The sequence below is a fragment of the Pholcus phalangioides genome, unplaced genomic scaffold (genome assembly GCF_987345545.1).
Source record: "Pholcus phalangioides strain wild (caught in Gottingen) unplaced genomic scaffold, Ppha-v1.0 ptg000003l_1, whole genome shotgun sequence".
Taxonomy (NCBI): Eukaryota; Metazoa; Arthropoda; class Arachnida; order Araneae; family Pholcidae; genus Pholcus; species Pholcus phalangioides.
In genome coordinates this window covers 240,971-259,650 of record NW_028301596.1, presented here as the reverse complement: position 1 = coordinate 259,650, position 18,680 = coordinate 240,971, and the positions used below count along the sequence as shown (strand labels likewise).

At 38.9% G+C, this 18,680-nt stretch overlaps 1 protein-coding gene across 1 annotated transcript in view; it reads right to left on the bottom strand.

The window, feature by feature from the left end:
• Positions 1 to 18,680, bottom strand: part of LOC149087853 (dual oxidase-like) — a 195,313-nt gene that overhangs the window by 30,977 nt on the left and 145,656 nt on the right. The window contains exons 11-14 of the mRNA XM_089242117.1: positions 13,480 to 13,652; positions 11,268 to 11,449; positions 11,045 to 11,163; positions 2,988 to 3,125 (exon numbers count right to left, since the gene is read on the bottom strand). Of these exons, the coding sequence (XP_089098243.1) occupies positions 2,988 to 3,125; positions 11,045 to 11,163; positions 11,268 to 11,449; positions 13,480 to 13,652 (612 nt within the window). The remainder of the gene's footprint in view (positions 1 to 2,987; positions 3,126 to 11,044; positions 11,164 to 11,267; positions 11,450 to 13,479; positions 13,653 to 18,680) is intronic.

Below are 18,680 nucleotides of genomic sequence, written 5' to 3'. Positions count from 1 at the left end.
AATTTCTTCCATTCGCGTGTGGACTGAGATATCTCACCCGTCACCATTGAGAGGCTAAATTATGGGTTATACAGGGTGTTTCTAAACTAATACGACAAACTTCAAGTTCGCACGTGCAGTGGTTGGCTACAACGGGGGAGGGGGGGCTTTTAATTTCAGCGCAAACACACAGCCCAACACAAGTGGGAAATAGACGAGGCACGAAACGTGGAACAAATGCTTTAGGGTCATTCAAGTATTACGTCAGCATCGGGGGGGGGGGGGGTTTCGGATTTGCTGACATTTGATGATAAGTAGGGGGGGGGGTTGAAGGTTTCTTATACGTCATAAACCACCCCTTTTTGAAGACGAGATATTCTATGCTGCTGACGAAATTTTGCAGATGGGGGTCAGTGTTTTGCTGACTTTTACTGACAGGGGGGGGGGGGTCAAAAATGGCTGAAAATCTGCTTACGTAATACTTGAATGGCCCCCTTACCACCACGCCACTCGGGTCGTCGTTATGGACAACCTGTATATACATAATCTGTGAATAAATAGTGATCAGAAGACCTTAAGAGTGTCTTCATTGAAATCAGCAGTGAATGTAAGGATTAAAGATCAGAGTAGGTGATGCCGATTGCATAGAGAAAAGACCTAGTAATTTCAATTACGGAATTCGTTTTTTCAAGCATGCCCACGAAGTTTATTTTTCTCATTCTTACAAGACCATTCATTCATTCGTTCTTTGGTTAAAAAAATTCAATCATTTACACCTTGCTATTCAATCCCCCTCCCCCTCGTCCATTTCATACACCACTTGACCTGACATTTTCACGGGTGTTCAATAATAATTAAGCTGAGAAACTTTCTCCACTATGTCTGAAACTGATTGAAGAGCTGTCACTCACGAGACTGACATTCAATTCAACGATGACCGTGATGAAAGAGACCGGCGGTGGTGGTGCTCTCTATTTTTTTCCCATTATTATTATTATTATTCCCAATGTTCTGACGAAGCTGTCAGTTCAGCCAGCCGTCGAGCCGTTTTTTCCATCGAAGTCCTCCGTATCACAAATGCATATAACAATCCGTTCTCCATACAAGCCTTATATATAATTAAAGTCGATGACGGATGCCTTTAAAAGTTGATTTTTTCCACCCCTTATCTCGTAATAGAAGAATACAAAAATAAAAATGGAGCCAAATAACTTTTCTTGTATATCCATCTTTTGTCCGTGGAATTCATTCGAAAAAGGACTCGTTTCGCTGCCCATATATAGTTTAGAGCCGAGTCCTAATTCAAGGGTGGAAAGAAAAGGGCTTCCATTTGTCGCTGTCACAGGCCCTGGTGACTTCCCTGGTGATTACACTTCAGTTCAACTTAATGATGGTGGAAATAACCGGGCCGTGATCAAGATAAGCACATGCGACACATCCACGTCCTCCTCTTTTATATATATATATGTAAGGAGGGATTGTCAGCTTATTCCGTTCTTTGATGACGAGGACGTTCAACCTTATTCGAGAGCGTCTTAAAGCGACGGGGTGTTTCAAAAAAATAGCCTTACACGACATCGGAACAACTGGCTAAGAGCAGTAATCACGAGCATTTCCCAATGATGGGAAGGTTATTATTATAAGAGGAGACAAGAGCATACTTTAGGAGATTAACATGTTTGGCATGGAACTGGGGAAAAACCGAGGCTTTAGCAGGGGAGTTTTTCGAATGATTGAGCATGTTCTAGGAATTTTTATGCCTAAACCGCCCCCTCCGATAAATTCATGTTACGGTGTGATAAGTTGGTTAGGCCTCGGCCAATCAATATTGTATAAATAAAAATAAATAAATAAATAACCAGCATGGACATAATCGCCAATCGTCTCCAAGTTTATTAAATGACTTTTGCCGGTGATTTATGCTTTATGCATAAAACCCAAACGTCATTGGTAAATTAAATAAATACTTGAAAATTATCACTTCCACCGGTTATTATGCATAATTCCCTAGTTAATTTGATATATATGAAAAAATGAGTCTTGGTAGTATGTTTGATGAATACATTCTGACCCCGACATAACGAACTCTCATTTAGTGAATTGGTTTGTTTTTTTTTCGAATCCTGTCCCTGTGCGAAAACTTGTGTCGATCACAATTCCGATAAAATGATTTTTGTCAATTTAACAAATGAAAGATATCGGTTATATCCGATTCGTTAAATCGGGGTTCGATTGCATGTTGAAAACAGGCAACTTTTGTTAAGGTTTAGGTGGTAAAGTAGGAAAGATGAGTGGAGTAGCTCTCCCCTTATTCATTCGTTATATCGGAGGACAATCATAAAATTTGTTAAGTAAGAGTTTGTTATATGAAAAGTTCCTATTTCCGAATTCATCTAATAGGAGATATTTTGGGGATGCTCGGAAAAGTTCATTGTATCGATTCCGACTTTAGAATTAATCGAATAGAAGTTCGTTATATGAGGTTCAGAGCTCTGGCTCACTTGTGCATGATCATCTAAATCAGTGTTTCCCAAAGAGGGCAATGAATTTCCATATCCCCAGGGGATATGGAAAGTTACAAAAGGGGCGGCGGAAGCTATGAGTTTTTTTTTTTTATAGTATACGATGTTATGGGTTGACTTGCATTAGAGGCGATCAAAAGAAAGGGGATATGGAAGAAAAACTTTGGCAAATTCTAATCTAAATTATAAATGTTATCACGGCAATGGGACCGATTTATCAAATCTACCAATACGAAATGTCACTTATTCATAATAACCGGCAAATGTGATGAATTTAGTACGATTCGTTATGCTTACCTACAACGCTTGGGTATCATACATAATCACCCGTAGACGTGATAAATTTCTCTAAATTTATCAAATTTACTATTTATCACACTTACCACAAGACATGCATATAATGATACAGTAATTAATTACAATAAATTATTCACCCACACAAATGCATCAGTAATCAATTACGTAATCAAGAAACATGTCACTTACCGATGGGTATGAAAGCTAGTATAATGCAAGAATAGATATACGCTACTTCGTTCCCATGAAAGTAATCGTAGCCATCTAGCATAATGCAGGGTTCCATCATCGAACTGTTCAGCTGAGCTGGTTGAGGACACGGATCTCCTGCAGAAAAAAATATGGAAATTTTCGATTATAACCATTTTTCGTGTTTCTACAGTATATTTCGGAAATGCTACAATCAGCTTCTACATTCACGAAATTTTTTAAAACGGCCTTTATAAAAGTTCACCTCGTGTCGCCACAACCCCCTTCTCTCGGGTGTTCTGGAGAGAAATAAAACACGTTAGAGCAGAGGTGGCCAAGCATTTTCCAAGCCGTGTCATAATCATTATTTTCGACGAGCGTGTCACTTTACGAATTTCAACACACAGACCCGTTTTTACGGGACATGAACATTCTCTCCGTTCTTGTAAAATATTTTTCTCGACTGTCCTCTTATTTTCGTAAAAATCTTTATGTTGTCATTGTTTTGAGTTCTAAATTGTTTTTATTTTTTTGTCATAAATTTGATTATCGCAATTGTGTAAGTATGAATAATCTGTAGAAAAGTTCACCTACACCATGAGGGGCATAGACACCGGAACCTGAGTACTCATGGTACTGGCTCCCCCCCCAACCCAAATGAAATTTGTAAGAAGGCTTACCCCCCCCCCCACCACAACAAAAAAATTATGGATGTAATTGTAATATACATAGCATGCCCCCCACCCCTCCATGCGAATGATCCTGAATCTCAGGGGAAGTCCAGAACTATGCCCATATACGGAAAAACGAACAGACATGCATTGAATAAGCACATAATGAGTGCATATTAGAGTGCCTACCATACTAAATACGGTAAAACCTCTCGATAACGGACACCCATGGGACAAAAAAAAAATTTCCGCAAACGACGGGTGTCCGCTAATGAGGTGGTACGATATACGGTGGAACCTCATGTATGCGACTTTCACATCTATACGACGTTTGGCTTTGGTTGAAATTCGCTCCTATATATTTTAACGTTAAAATGTATATGTTATTGTAAAAGTGATGCAATACACTGGTGGCTATGCATAATCACTAATTGTGTCGATAAAGAAAGTTCGATTAAATTTCACTACATTTTATCACTTTTTTTCACCGGTGATTACGCATAATTCCCAAATAAAGTTGGGACGTCTGATAAACACGAAAACAAAAATATATTATGACCTTTCTTCTATTCAATTATCTATTTTTACCCATACCAACTCTTGGACCACAGTTATATTCAGTTAATTAAGTAATTATAATTGGCGTATTTGTCATATTTATTAACACGAGCTTGGTACTGAACATAATCTAAGTTGAATACGATAAATTCTCGTTTATGACCAAAAATTAATAAATTAGAGTTTGTCGGAGTTTAGTATCCGCTATTGAGAGCATCCTCTAACGGGTAGTGAAATACATTAAAGCCCTATTTCACGAGACCGGGGATGAGAAAAGTGTCCGTTAACGGAGGAAGTCCGTCAGGAGAGGTTCCAGTGTATAGGTTTAGCAGCCTACAAGACAATCATCAACAAGCAAAGGATTGTTTAAAAAGTTGGAGAGAACTTCTTTAATTGAAAAATGAAATAGAATTTCTTTAGTTAGTAAAAATCGTTCGCGTGGCACTTGTGGCACGCATGTCGCGGGTAGGCCACCACCTACGTTAGAATTTCCTCAGAGGAATATGTACTAGGTGCATGTGCGGTTTCGTATAGACATATATGAAGCTTTATTTCTTCATCTCAAAATTATTTATCACATCTCTCTGTACGCCCCCTCTCCCTTAATGACCTGTCATGGCTCTCCTTCAATTTGATTTCCATCCATAGCCCCTAGAATATTCCAGGATCACGAGAGTTCCAGATGCCTCCAGGCCGAGAACCACTGCTTCACACAAATGTAGATTAATGTAATGAAAAATGGCACCGCAGCAGTCACTTAAATTACAGTTCAAAGCCCTCATTTGCATAAACAGTGATTGAAACAAAAACGTGAGCCACGGCAAACAGCAGAACTGATCGTAAATATTTGAATGGCAGACATTTTCTTGATGAACAACGGGGACTATCCTGAACGATTGATAGCCAAATATTTTACGACCAGTTCGTAACTCATCGAATTCAATATCTCAGTAATTGGATTCCCAAATTTACTCTCATCCGATAACTAATAGCTCCGAGGATAGTCGAAAATAAGGGATGGGGGATGACTTATCTCTCATTCCATTTTCTTTTCATTGATTTCAATTTAAGTCCAGCGTCTGTTTATGCGTCACCAACACACAGTCACAAGATCAGCCAAAACAAGCACAACAGAAAAAATGCACGGGTCGGTCAGTTTTTAATCAAAGGCACACCCTTCATATCAACCGAATTTGTTCTTCACGGGGCAAAAAAAAATAAGCACTCGGTGGTGCTTATCTGTGCGACGTTATAAGCTGTCAAAACTCGAAAATTACTGATGCTCAGATAATGTCAATTACGAGACAAGAGACCATCGCTCTTACTGAGCCTTCTCCTTTTTAGTAGGCGGTTTCTGTCACGGCCATGAATCTACTCAGAGACACTTGTCGAATGTTCATTGGAATCATGCGAGATAAGATATTAGCCCTTGAAAAACAGCATGAGGAAAAGATGAGTATCACTCAAATGAACGCGCGGTTCTACGTAAGTGGTAATTTGAATAGAAAATCATATTGATATCAGCGGGGACAGGTTCAGAAATTTTGCGGGGGGCCCTCTACAATATTTATTTTTCCAACTAACGCAATTAAAACCGGGTGAAATGAATCGGTCTCGTATCGGGCGCGGATTTAGGACGATGTGTTGGGAGGGCTGAATTGTGCGAGTTCGTTGACTCGTCCCGTAAAATACGGGACGGATGAATTTTCCTCATGTAATTCGGCTCCTGTGAGTAGTAATCGTTCTTCCCCGTCCTCTCTGGATCCACGCCTGAGCGATAGAAGACATCTCAAGCTGCGAATGAAGCCGCGGCCGACATCTTCAGCCAGGACCGGACTTGACCAGAAGCGAAACTTGTGGTCGCGCCGGGCCGCTTGAAATAGGGACCGCAATTTTCCCAGAAAAAACACTTTCCTTCCTCAGCAAATAAAGGGCAAATATAGTTTATGTAATGGAAAATTCATTATCCATCGCCTTAAACTAACATTGCTAATGAAAAGGTGGGGGGGCTTTCAGTTCAAAGTCTCTAATATCGTCCGGAGCGAAGCAACGTCGAGTGTCGTTCAGTTCGTTAAATGCATGCTTTCATAGGAACCTCTGAACTCTCATGTAACGGTGTCATCAAGATTGAATTGAAAACTTCTTCGAAACTTTCAGTCATATATACCACCATGTGAATTCTCTCATGCATACTTGGGTATGAATTACACATCAGTATCATTGTCGCTCCTTCAGGCAACACCAGCGCAACACTAATTTTTATGGTGTCCAGACGTACTAACCATAAGAAAAAACACGAAATAAAGTGTCTAGATAGCCGGAAGGCTCACAGAAGGATGGTTCATCGGTTGGAAAACTCTTCGAACTACAGTAAGTAACAAAAGGTAATGGTTCTACACAATGATACGAGCAGTTTTCCTGTAGAGAACCGAAAGGTACCATTTTTTTCAGTCAACTCTAATCTCATGCCTATCAGCTCAGGATAAGAAATTGGATAAGATATGAAAACCGAAGACATGGCGATTTTTCTTTTCAGATCATTCTCTCTCCTGCTAATTCATTTCTCATCACTGAAAAGCTTCTTCCCAACATCTAGGAAGACTAATATACAGTATATGAAATTACAAATTTAATCCTAATCACAGTTTTTTGCTACTAGACTTCCGAAAAATGTAATATGCTTCTCTCTGGCTTTCTTTTCTTCTTTACTCAATCTCATCCTTCATATTATATACGTATTTCAGATGTTCTGTGACACGGATAGAGCATGGCCGTATAACTGAGGTAGTGTTGGGGCCGACAGAGCTCCAACCTTGGGGTACGGGACAATTATTACCATTAAGGAAACAGATAATTGGGCTAAGAAAAAAGGTGTCTATATACCGTTCCACCTGGGGGTAATTTTCTGAAGTTAAGACAGGCTGCTAATCATAGGCGGTGATAGACATGGAAGTCTGGGGGGGGGGGCATGGTCATTATTGCTAGGGGGTACGATGATGTCAATTCACCTATACATATATGCATTAGATCAGTCTACTTCGCCTTTGGTGCTGGGGCAATGCCCCCCTCCTGCCATGCTGCTAATCTTGGATTTTATTTCTGTAACAAACCCCTGGTTTCAAACAAGTGATAACATTGAAGAACTCATATAGTAGGTTTTAATCATTCTACATTTTCAAATACAATACTAACATGTTTCAGAATGATTTCTTTTATTTTTATGAATTCTATTACTTAATTAAAGATTTGGAAAATATTTCGACATTTTCATAATTACATTTCTGACATTTTTAAAGCATTTATGTCTGTTCAATATGATTCAAGCCACGACGAAGTGTAAGCAGGTGTGAACCGCATTAATTTTGTCGAATTAATTGGGGAATGTAATTCCCTCTCCATGGAATATATTGTATATATTAATAATCGTATTTTGTCATTATTTTGATATTTTCTATTTCAATGTATGATTATTTATTAAAAATATTTATTCTATTATTTTTCCAGTAATATTTGTATTTTCTTGTCTTTGTAATTTTTCCCTATTTCAAGGTATTGCATGCTTCAAAGTACAAGACACCTTCTGTTGTACCTTGGAACATTTTCGCCTTTTCAGAAATCCATATTTCATGATTATAATAAGAAAAAAGGTAATTTGAATAAGTGACCGTATTTAAAAAGTATTTATATCAATATTTTCATCAAATTTTTCAACATGAGGAAACACAAGTCGATTGAACGAAGACTAGTGATGATTTCTAAAATTACTGATTAAAATAAAATGACAAGATCCCAGTTAAGAAATTCCAGGATATGACAAGCATACAAAGATCATTAACAGCTGGCTGATGCGAAGGTGAATTTTGGAAAGAGAAAATTCAACTGCCCCCGCGGGGAATCGAACCCACGTCCTTTCACTTTCCGTTCAGTGGACACGAGCTCCAAGGGAAGATTGAGATATTCGTTGCCTCTGTAGTCTAGTGCGTTCACCCGGAGAGTGAAAGGACGTGGGTTCGATTCCCCGCAAGGACACACAGTTGAATTATCTCTTTCCAAAATTTTGCTATCTAAGTTTTTTCCAGAAAGGCAAGTGTGCGTATCCCCTATTAAGACATATGTTACAAAACATTTTAGAACAACTTCCATAGAGTAAACATTCAAATGTCGTTTCAATGTCGTTCGTCAAATGTCGTTCGTATTTCTGGCAAAGGAGGACGATATTAAATAGCTTCAAGCGGGCGCGGCATTTATTTCTTAATCTATTTCTAGTTATTTACATTTATTTAGTGTGGATAGCTGCGTGAAATAATATTCGATTAAAATTCGGTTAATCGATTACAATTGTTTGATTAACCAGTTAAAAATTTTAACTGATTCCCAGCCTTAATCAGAACCAAGTACAGTATGAAAACAAACATGCGGAGAAAGCAACCCCGGAGATCAAGGATTTCATACTGGTTGTTACAATGTGTATTACGATAATTTTCTTAATTAAAAAATACAATTTCTTAATTAAAAACTAAATGAAAATCAAAATTACATACACAACAGTTGCTACTCTAATAAAACAAATCGGCGTATGGTAATACTTGGTGGAACCATGAAAATAATTTGAAATCTTTTAAAATAAAAAAATGAAGCTAGGTATGACCAGTGCTGTCTTAAGACATGTGCCCACCCGGGCGCCTCACAAAAATGGGATCGGATCTGGTTGAGATCTTCAAAAATTTGCCTGGTAGGGCCTCAGAAAAATCATTTGGCCCGGGGGCCCCCATGATGCTCTTAAGACAACCCTGTGGCTATGACAGAAATATAGTCTCAAAATGAATGCAGAGATAATGAAACGTCGTCTCCTCTTCACTCAAAATTCTCTGAAGAAAAACCTCCAGGAATATCTAGGCTATCCAATTGTAATTTTTTTTCAGAATTTTAACATTAAACTATCACGGAAAACTTATTAGACAATCAAACTTATCCTTCAACGAGATAAATCAAGGAAACCGCGTAATAATCTTTTCATTCAGATCCACACACACGCGAGCGGAACATATTCAATCACGTTTCAACATTCATCTGTCAAAGTCTCCTCCACAAAATGATTTTCTTGCTTTTGTTCGCGAATGAATGCATGTCGGGCAAATGCTTCCGACCAATTGGTCAATAAAAGCAGACGCAACCAGGTCAAGATACTAGTTGTATTTCATAATTGCAACAAAAAATAAATACTCTCGTAGATAACCGCCCACTTGTCACTCGCTGCTTAAATGTTTTAGCCCCTCCCACACGAGACAGAAACGAATAATGTAAATACTTGCCTGCGCGAGTATATTTATTTCTTTTTAATGTTATCCTTAATGTTTCTCTTAGTCACCTGATGGACGATAAGTATGACGCGTAGTTGTTGATCTATTCCGAGAAAACCAATGTATCTTCGCTGACAGCCCGTGTACACACGATATAGAAACGAGGCGAGGACCACCAACGTACATCCGTATGGCCGAAATGATTTGCGTGGAGAAGATTGTTCGAGTTATGGTTCCGAAATAGTTGTTTTGTGGCGTGTCCGGGAAAATTCACCGACAATTTACCGCCATGCAATTTACCATTGCAATTTACCATTGGCAATTTACCACTGGGAATTTACCGCCACTCAATTCATCGGTGGAAATTTACCGTCACGCAACCCCCCCCCCCGACAATTTACCACCACGAAATGTACCAACAACAATTTACCGCCATGCAATTCACCGATGACAATTTACTTACATTAGTTGGCGATGATTGCATTTCAAATTATGGCAACGCGCGCGCAGGTAGGTCTGATATGGTCGACGAATTTGGTGGATAACTGAAAACAGCGTTGCTGGAGGAGTGGCACCGACTGCCACAGAGACTGTTAAACAGCCTGATTTCCAGTATGGATTCTCGTTGTGCGACCTACATAACAGTAAGAAGAGGGGGAATCACATATACTCCTTATTAACTTTTTTTTTTTATTAATTTGATATTGAAATTTTTGGTTTAGACCGTCGGCACTGATGCGCCTTACGCACGACCATGCATGCGGTACATTATCTGCGCTTATTTTGTTTGTAATATATCAATATCTACCTACGTATATGTCACTGCCAGAGCCAGAAATTGACCGATCGGTCAATTTCGTTCAATATTGACCCGACCAGCTCACGTACTGGCAGATGATCTCTGGCCAAAATCCGATAACAAAAGACACGATTAGGGATCCTTGTCAAGTCGGCTTATTTCTTCGTCGCAGTTATGTCCATGATAGTTACGGCAACTCGTCAAACCCCAGACACGATGCGGTAATCATTCTTTTCTCCATTTTCTTTTATATGTTTATGTAATTATTTTTGTAGATTTTTCTCTCAAATTTCACTTTTTTTTTCTCCCGTTACATGGAGCTTATCCAATACAGCTGCTATATATAGACATGCGTCACGCATCGGCGATTTAAAAAAAAATGGATTTGGATCCTACCGGGCCGTCATACATCAGCATATCGAGCTTTGGCCAGGGATCTCCGGTCACTTCGCGAAATGTCCGGCCAAACTTCGAAGCATTTCTGCAATTCGGACTTGGCCAAAACTCTTGCCGATTCGCGAATTTGCCGGACTTCTGGCTTCGGCAGTAACATATGCATGCCAAATTTTATTACAATTTGTTCAGAAATTGGAGATAATCGACCAAAAGTGAAAATTCTCCAAATTTTGAACACCAGTGTAGCAATTCTGAATCGATCGTAATGATCGAAGCTTCGTTAGAAACACACCAACTGCATCACTAATTAATATATGCGTCAAATTAGTTTACCATCACTCCAAATGAACACGTCATCTTGGATTTCATCAGGTTCTATGGCTGTTGCGCCGGTCAGGACGTCCGTCAGTCGGATATTCTTGATCTCGTTTATCTCCGATTTCGTGAATATTCTGTTAAAACAAATGAGATTAGATTTTATTAATTGATACGGACCGATCTATTAGTTTGGTACGTTCGATAGAGAGAAATGCGTACAGGTCGCACGTAAACGTACCCGTTGGCTTCGTTTTCGAACCAGAATCGGTCCGAATCCCTCAGCCTCTGAAATTGTTCTTTGATGATTTTTCTGAATAATGGACCGGGCCTACCATCCACTTCGGTCTCGATCATACCACCGATGTACATGTCGATGTTGTCCAGATTTCCTTGGTATTCCTTCTCTAAAGCTGCGAACATCTAAATATGAGAAAAATATAAGAATTAATGTCGTTTAATTATAAAAAGGGCTGGCCACACTGGGATATTCATCCATAGACGTTTCAACATCTATAGCCGGCAGGCATCTTTAGTGGTAGTAGTCACGTGTTGGTTTCGGTTTCTATTCCACCCATGACTAGATGCGAAAGAATCCTTGGGAAGTGAATTTTCCAGACTTAGCTAGGCTCAATATCCTGGAAACTGTGTGTGGTTTCTGTAACGTTGACCATGGAAACCAAACTGCGTTTCGATAACACAGCCACCACTCCCCCAACTTACGAATGATCAACTTTTCGAGTTACGAACGGAAATATTCGGAGCGTTTGGAGAATCCAAAGTCAACTTTGGTGATTCGGTAGAAATGTTCCAACCAAACTCTTCCTGCTCTCCTTATTCTGTATTTGTGTTTTCTGTCTAAAATTCACTTATCTATCATTTATTTTAATAGGTTTTAAACTGGGAAGGTATGGCCTCCATCGGAACCCTGCGATATTCAAAACAGGGGATAATGGACAAAACTCAAGTGAAAGGAAAGCCATGGCAAGAAATCCAATTAATTTGTAAGGAGGAGGGGGGGGGCAGACCTTGGTTGAGACCAAGGAATAAAACATGGTCAAAAAGTCCCAAAAAAAATTATGTCCCTCTCCCTCCCGGCGCAAATTCATGTTCTGGGAAACTCGGGGGGACTGGGAAATGTGGTCAGCCTACACAACAGGCATATGCCATATTACAGTGGAGTGGAAAAAAATACATTAACAGCACGTTGCAATACAAGGCAAAGTATAATACAAAATACAATAATAATGAAGTTCCACAAATAAATATGACAAAAAAATTTGTACATACATGCAAGGAGAAAAAGGAAAAAAACGTGTAAAAAAAAAAAGCACGTCAGAACTTCCACATCTGAGGAAGCGAAAAAGAGGACAATTTTCCAACATTTTAAGTTATTATTCGGTATGGTGAGACATAGAAGAGATTTCGGTTACGAAAAGATTGGTGTAAATACAGAAAGGTGATACATTCATTCTGGCATGCGACTTCAAGCGATTCATAGTTTCAAATCTTTAGGAATTTGAATACGATTTCATATTCGAGTCGTCTCCGATTTCGGATCAAAAATTTGAACAGGGAGGAAATAGAAAACAGTTCTTGGGGGCTCTGTGTGCACTTCCCAGGAGCTCCACAGCCCCTGGGAAGTGCACACGGAGCCCCCAATATAAGCAAAATAAAATAAATCAGTAAATTTTATAAATAAAAAAAGAGGCCTACAGGGTACCGCCATAAAATATACTCACAAAAAAAAGGCTCCTCGTCCCGAACAGGGCTCCGCCATAGAAACTATGGACTGAAAAGGCGAGTCAAAAAAGGTTGAGAACCGCTGCTGTACGACGAACGGTTGACGAGATAAAGACCGATTTGGACTTAAAAGACATCGTGTATATACTGTATTAACAAATTAGATATTAATGACTCTGAAGATGATAATGAACTAGTTGATGTTGATTGTGATGTTTAAGATGAAGAGCGATGGGGAATTTTATGGTTTCTGTGACGAATAAAATATCTTTTATACTTAAAATGAAAACTTTTTACTCTAATCAGGGGATTTTCAAACACTTTAAAATGCGGTACAGATACAGCGAAACCTCTCTTTTACGGACACCATTGGGACAAAAAACAATCACCCGTAAAAGAGTAGTGACCGTTAATCAGGGGCTTGGAAAAAGCGTACTTTTATTATACACAGGAAAATTATTATTTGGCCGTAAAAGAGGGGTGACCGCATCTGGGGGGGGGGGGGAGTATCCGTAAAGAATGGTTTTGCTGTACATAGGTAAACAGTGGCTTGGAAAGCGAGAAAGAACGGAAACCTGCTCTCATCTGTTTATCTACCATGATGATGCCAGTTTTCGAGATTTATCACTGTTCGTCGTCCGAATTTGTTGCAAGGAGCCTGTACTTAAATAGATTAAAAACTAACTGCATTAAGAAACCATTTTCCTTACTTCAGGATGTAACTCGGCAAGAGAAGGATTAATCTCAGACCAATTGGTGAGCGGTACCAAGTTGAAGTACCGTCGGACAGTATTGTAATCAGGCAGGCCATTATCACGTCCTCTCATTATATTCAAAGCTGCCAAATCTCGACGGCTGAAATCCATCGGGCCGAATAGTTTATCTAGAAAAGGACGAATTGAAAAAATAAGTCATCAGTAAAATATTACTAATTACGAAACTTGTATACAATCAAACTCGGTTAAAACGACACTTCGAGTCTAATGTCGATATAACTGGCGAGTCATGCCGATTCCCTATAGAGAATAATGTTCATAAGGACGAGGGTGAGTTGCACTGCTCCTAAAACCTGTCAAGCAAATCTGAGGGTCAATTGCACTGGACTCCCCCCTCTTATCAGATGGCTTAGCTGCACGGGAGGAGGCCCTCACACGACCTCCTATATAACCGCTGAAGTGCCAAAAAAGTCATGGGATACCTCGTAATATCGTGTCGGACCTCTTTTTACCCGACGAAGTGCAGCAATATTAAGAGGGGTATCCCATGACTTTTGGCACTTCAGTGTACAGTCCCCGTGTACTGAAAATCCAATCAAAAAGTTGTTGCCCTGTATCTCCTGATGCCAAAAAAAAAAAATTACGTTTCCAAGTGCAGTATTCACTTAGATATTCGAATTCGAAAAACGGAGGAAATTTGTGGGGGGGGGGGCAGCGTCAAATGCAGGTAAAAAACGGGTTTTTCCGTTTTTCCCAACTTTATTCCGTTTTCTAAATGTATCAGTGAATATTGAACTTGGAAACGTACAATTTTTTTGTTGGCACCAAGGAGAGAAGCAGGGCAACAACTTTCTAATTAGGTCTTGGAGTACATGGGGATTGTATAAAAAAAAAGGATATAACTCGGATATAACGACACTTTTTGATCGCTTTTGATTCCATTTTGATGACTCTCTCCCAAAGAACTCTTAGAACTACACAGCTCAGCACATCAAGCTGATATTTGTCTGATACACTGTTTATGCCTAACGTTGGAAGAAAATCTGACTTGCTTTTTGATCTAACCCATGTGCGTGACACAATCTCGTATTTTCCGGTAAATTTTATCCTACTCGAATTTTTTTTGTAAAATGTCTTATTTTTCCAATCAAACTTTTTCATTCGTAATCTTTAATAGAATGGAAAATGAAGGTAATTTGCTAAATTTTCATAAAATGATATTATGATGATAATGTGACTATAAAATACTCATCTCACATATTTGCCGTGCAAATTCAATCTCTTTTTAAGTGGAAAACACTAATTTACTCAGACTTGGTATAGCACGTAATTTTTAGCCAACGGTTATTTATAAGCAATTTTTAGCAATTATACCGAAAATTTTGGTGAGCACTAGCGATGTAGCATATTCACGATCCCGATCTCCCGCATTTTTCTCGATTAAATATGGTCACCCCTCAATCAGGATGAAACAGCAACTGCATACTTTTAGTATATTCAGATTATTCTGAAAACGTTTCGTTCATTTATTCTGAAAATCTTTCATTTATTCCGAAAATTTCTTTCATTTATTCTGAATTTTAATGATTTTGAATTTCCATTTTTTGAATTTTCGATTCCCCTCGCACGGAAGAAAAATTCGGTACTAAGGGCACCCGCTATCATATTCACACCGGGTGCCACGTGTGGTAAGGGTGGCCGCATAGGCGGAGATAGACTTGGAAGTCTGGGGGGCACGGTCATTATTGCTGGGGGCACGATGATGATGTCAATACATATATGCATTAGATCAATCGACTTCACCTTTGATGCTGGGGGAACATTGCCCCCTCGTATCTCCGCCCGTGGGTGGCCGGAGAATTACTGCATCTGATTTTTTTGTCAAAAAAAAATATCTCAAACGTTAATTTGTGTTGTAACGACAAAATTTCGCGGAATCTTCGATGTCGTTACAATCGAGTTTGACCGCAGTTTCACATTTGAAAACTTTTCAAAAATGACAATAGATTTTAAAGTGGAGGAGATCTCCAGCGTAATTATAACAATGTGTATTATAACGACTATAAAAGGGTAACTATTACCAAACAAGGATCGTTGGTACAACCTGTAACAAGTATCGATGGTATCAGAGATGGGCCTTTCACTTCCCAACAATCCCTTTCTTGTAATTACTACTTTCGTGTTTAAACTTTTTGATATCCATAAAGGGAAATATTACACAGGACCATGATTCAGAGGGTGTCGTTCATATAAATTATACTTAGAAAAAAAACACGTAATAACAGTATTGCTAGTATAGTAGCTACATCTTTCTATTTGCTGATGAAAAATCAAGATAACTTCGCAAAAAAAAATCTGCAAATAGACAATCTAGTTGCTGCAGGCAGTTCGTGATACTATCCTATTTCCTACCTATAATAGGTTTTATCACTGGGTTTTTTTAATATAGACTATATGCAGTATACGTCTGGTTTGTTATACGTAATAATAGCACGGGATCCCGTAATATTAGCTTTTTACATTCGCGAAACTTCGTGATACATCGTAGTTCTCTAGCTAGAACGTCCGAGAACTATTGTGTATGGAAAACTATACTAACAATTTAAGATAATTAGGATAATCAATTGCAAATTTATTATTCGCGTTGAACAATGCAAAACAGGACTTGCTTGGCTGAAAATGGTGTCGTTAGCCAGTCAGTCAGTCGAGAAAGTTTCTATAAAATCTACATTTTTTATTTTCCAATGTGTCACGTAGCAGCTCGAATGTCTTGTGCATTGTGTTATCACAAATACAACGCCACAACAGGCAAAATGCTCAACGAGGTGGCTGAGAAAAAGATGCCCATTACAAATATGGATGTCATATAATTCAAAAATAAAGCAATCCAATTAAAAACACAATCAACAAAAATTAAAAACAATATTTACCCATGATACAATGCCCATAAATATTATGGTTGTCTTATTCTAAGTATGGATAGCTTCTCGATTTACCCCAACATTTAAAAACTGTGAAATAGTCCCTAGAAAAGGGGTGTTGACGACAGGCGTGTAGTTCCATCCGTGTTTGAGGCTATTGAGGGGGAAAGGAGTATGGAATTTTGACGATATACAGTGAAACCTGTCTAAGGCGGACACTGTATAAGACGGAAACCCATCCTAAGCGGAATCAAAATATAGTCCGTTCAATGATTAGTGCTTTGATTTGCACGTTCATAAAACGGAAATCTGTCTAAAACGGAATATTATTTCAGTCCCTTGACGTTCCGTCTCGTACAGGTTTCACTGTAAATGGAAGTCAGTCTCAAAAAGGCATTATATAACACATTACAGTTTATTAAAATAGAAACAATCGCTCAAGAATTTAAAGTAGTAGCTATACAGGGTGCAGCATAGCAAACAAGAGGTATGGCATTTTACTGGCGAACCATTGATCCTATTGGTGTACTTCCAATTAGAAAATTTTTCTAAATAACATGTGGTACTCAGATATGTACTGAGCCCGGGGTTCATAATGTTGCGAAAATGACCTAAACTCGGGTGGACCTAACTTTGCAGGTCGGAATTAGTGCACCCCTGCTACGGGAAAGTCGGTTGGTAAATAATTAGATTCCAGTTATAACGAACGGGATTTTCAATCATTTTCATAGGATGTTATCTTATTAAATCGGTTATAGGAAACCTCCAGATATAACGCACCAAATTTCTGATACCTCAAGTTCGTTATAACGGGATATGACAATCAGAGCATTTCACACAACTTTCCACCTAAGAGATCAAAATGATTGTAAATCGCCTTATAGCGATCCATCAGAATATAGAATGACTTTTATAAGTTACAGTAGATGTGATAAATTGGTTATTATGCATAATTGCGCAATCATCTCGGTAAGTTTGATAAATTTATCAATTTTACTTGCGATTATGCATATTACCCAAGCATCGTTGGTAAATTTCATAAATACTAAAAAAGTTACACGCCATAATAATTTAACAAAATGATACGTAATATCTGGGCCTGATCGTGAAAATTGTTAAATGGGAGTTCATTATAACGAGTAACGATCGTAAAATTTGTTAAATAGGAGTTCGATAAATCGAGGTCCGATTTCAGAATTCATCAAATAGGAGTTATTTCGGGGATGTTCGAAAAAATTCGTTATGTCAGAGTTTATTATATCCGGTTCAGAGTTTGGCTCACATGTACGGTCATCTAAGCGATAAATCTTGTCATGGCAGTGGGACCGATTTATCATATTTGCCAACATAAAATGCGATTATGCATCATGACCGGCAAATGTGATGAATTTAGTACGTAGATAGGTGGGTAGAACCGCGACTACCTAGTGGTTTAGAAGTTAGGAGACTTCTAAAGCCAGTTAGAAGGCTCGGAGGCGTTCCATACTTTCCAGATTCATCCTCAAGTCAAAATAGTGTCGTGTTATCATTTCTATAGAAAATGTCTCGCATTCTTATTCCCTTTTCTTAAGGGGTCATCAAGAGAACTTGATAACTTAAAATTTAAATATTCCTGTGACACACACCGGTCCCAAATTGCACGCCGGTGACAATACGCGAGCACCGTGGTGCTTTTTAAAGTACTACGAGTGCCTGATTCTATACTCGCGAACTCGATACCCGTTTTAAACATTCATCATTTATGTTGGTCATAGTTTAAACATATCAATACATATGTGTGACCTCACACATGCTCAACCCGATTTCCACGGGCAAATATGGCCCTCGAAGTCATCTGATGTAGCCCGCGACCTTAAACCTAATGTCCTAAAAATTGACTTGGCAGTACATTAACAGATCACTCAACGGACTTGAGCCGCATTTACATATATCATTTTAGTGCCCTGCGGTGACGTTTAGTTCAAGAGCACCTAAGCGGCCAGCGGCACAGTACCGCATCAATCAAGCGGCCTGCGCGAGATTTCCACATAACTGAAGTGACCCGCGGCATGGTTCCAGAGCACTTAAGTGGCCCGCGTCACGTTTTCAAACCAATGAAGTGACTCTCCCTCTTATAAAGGTTAAGCACCCTTGACATGGGTGCTCCTTTTTTTAATGATAGGCATGCACCGGTGCTCGACTCAAAAAATATTGATGTCCACTCCGTACCCCATTTTTAAGATGGAGACACTATCGACACACCATTTTTAGGATGGAGACACTATCGACTAGATA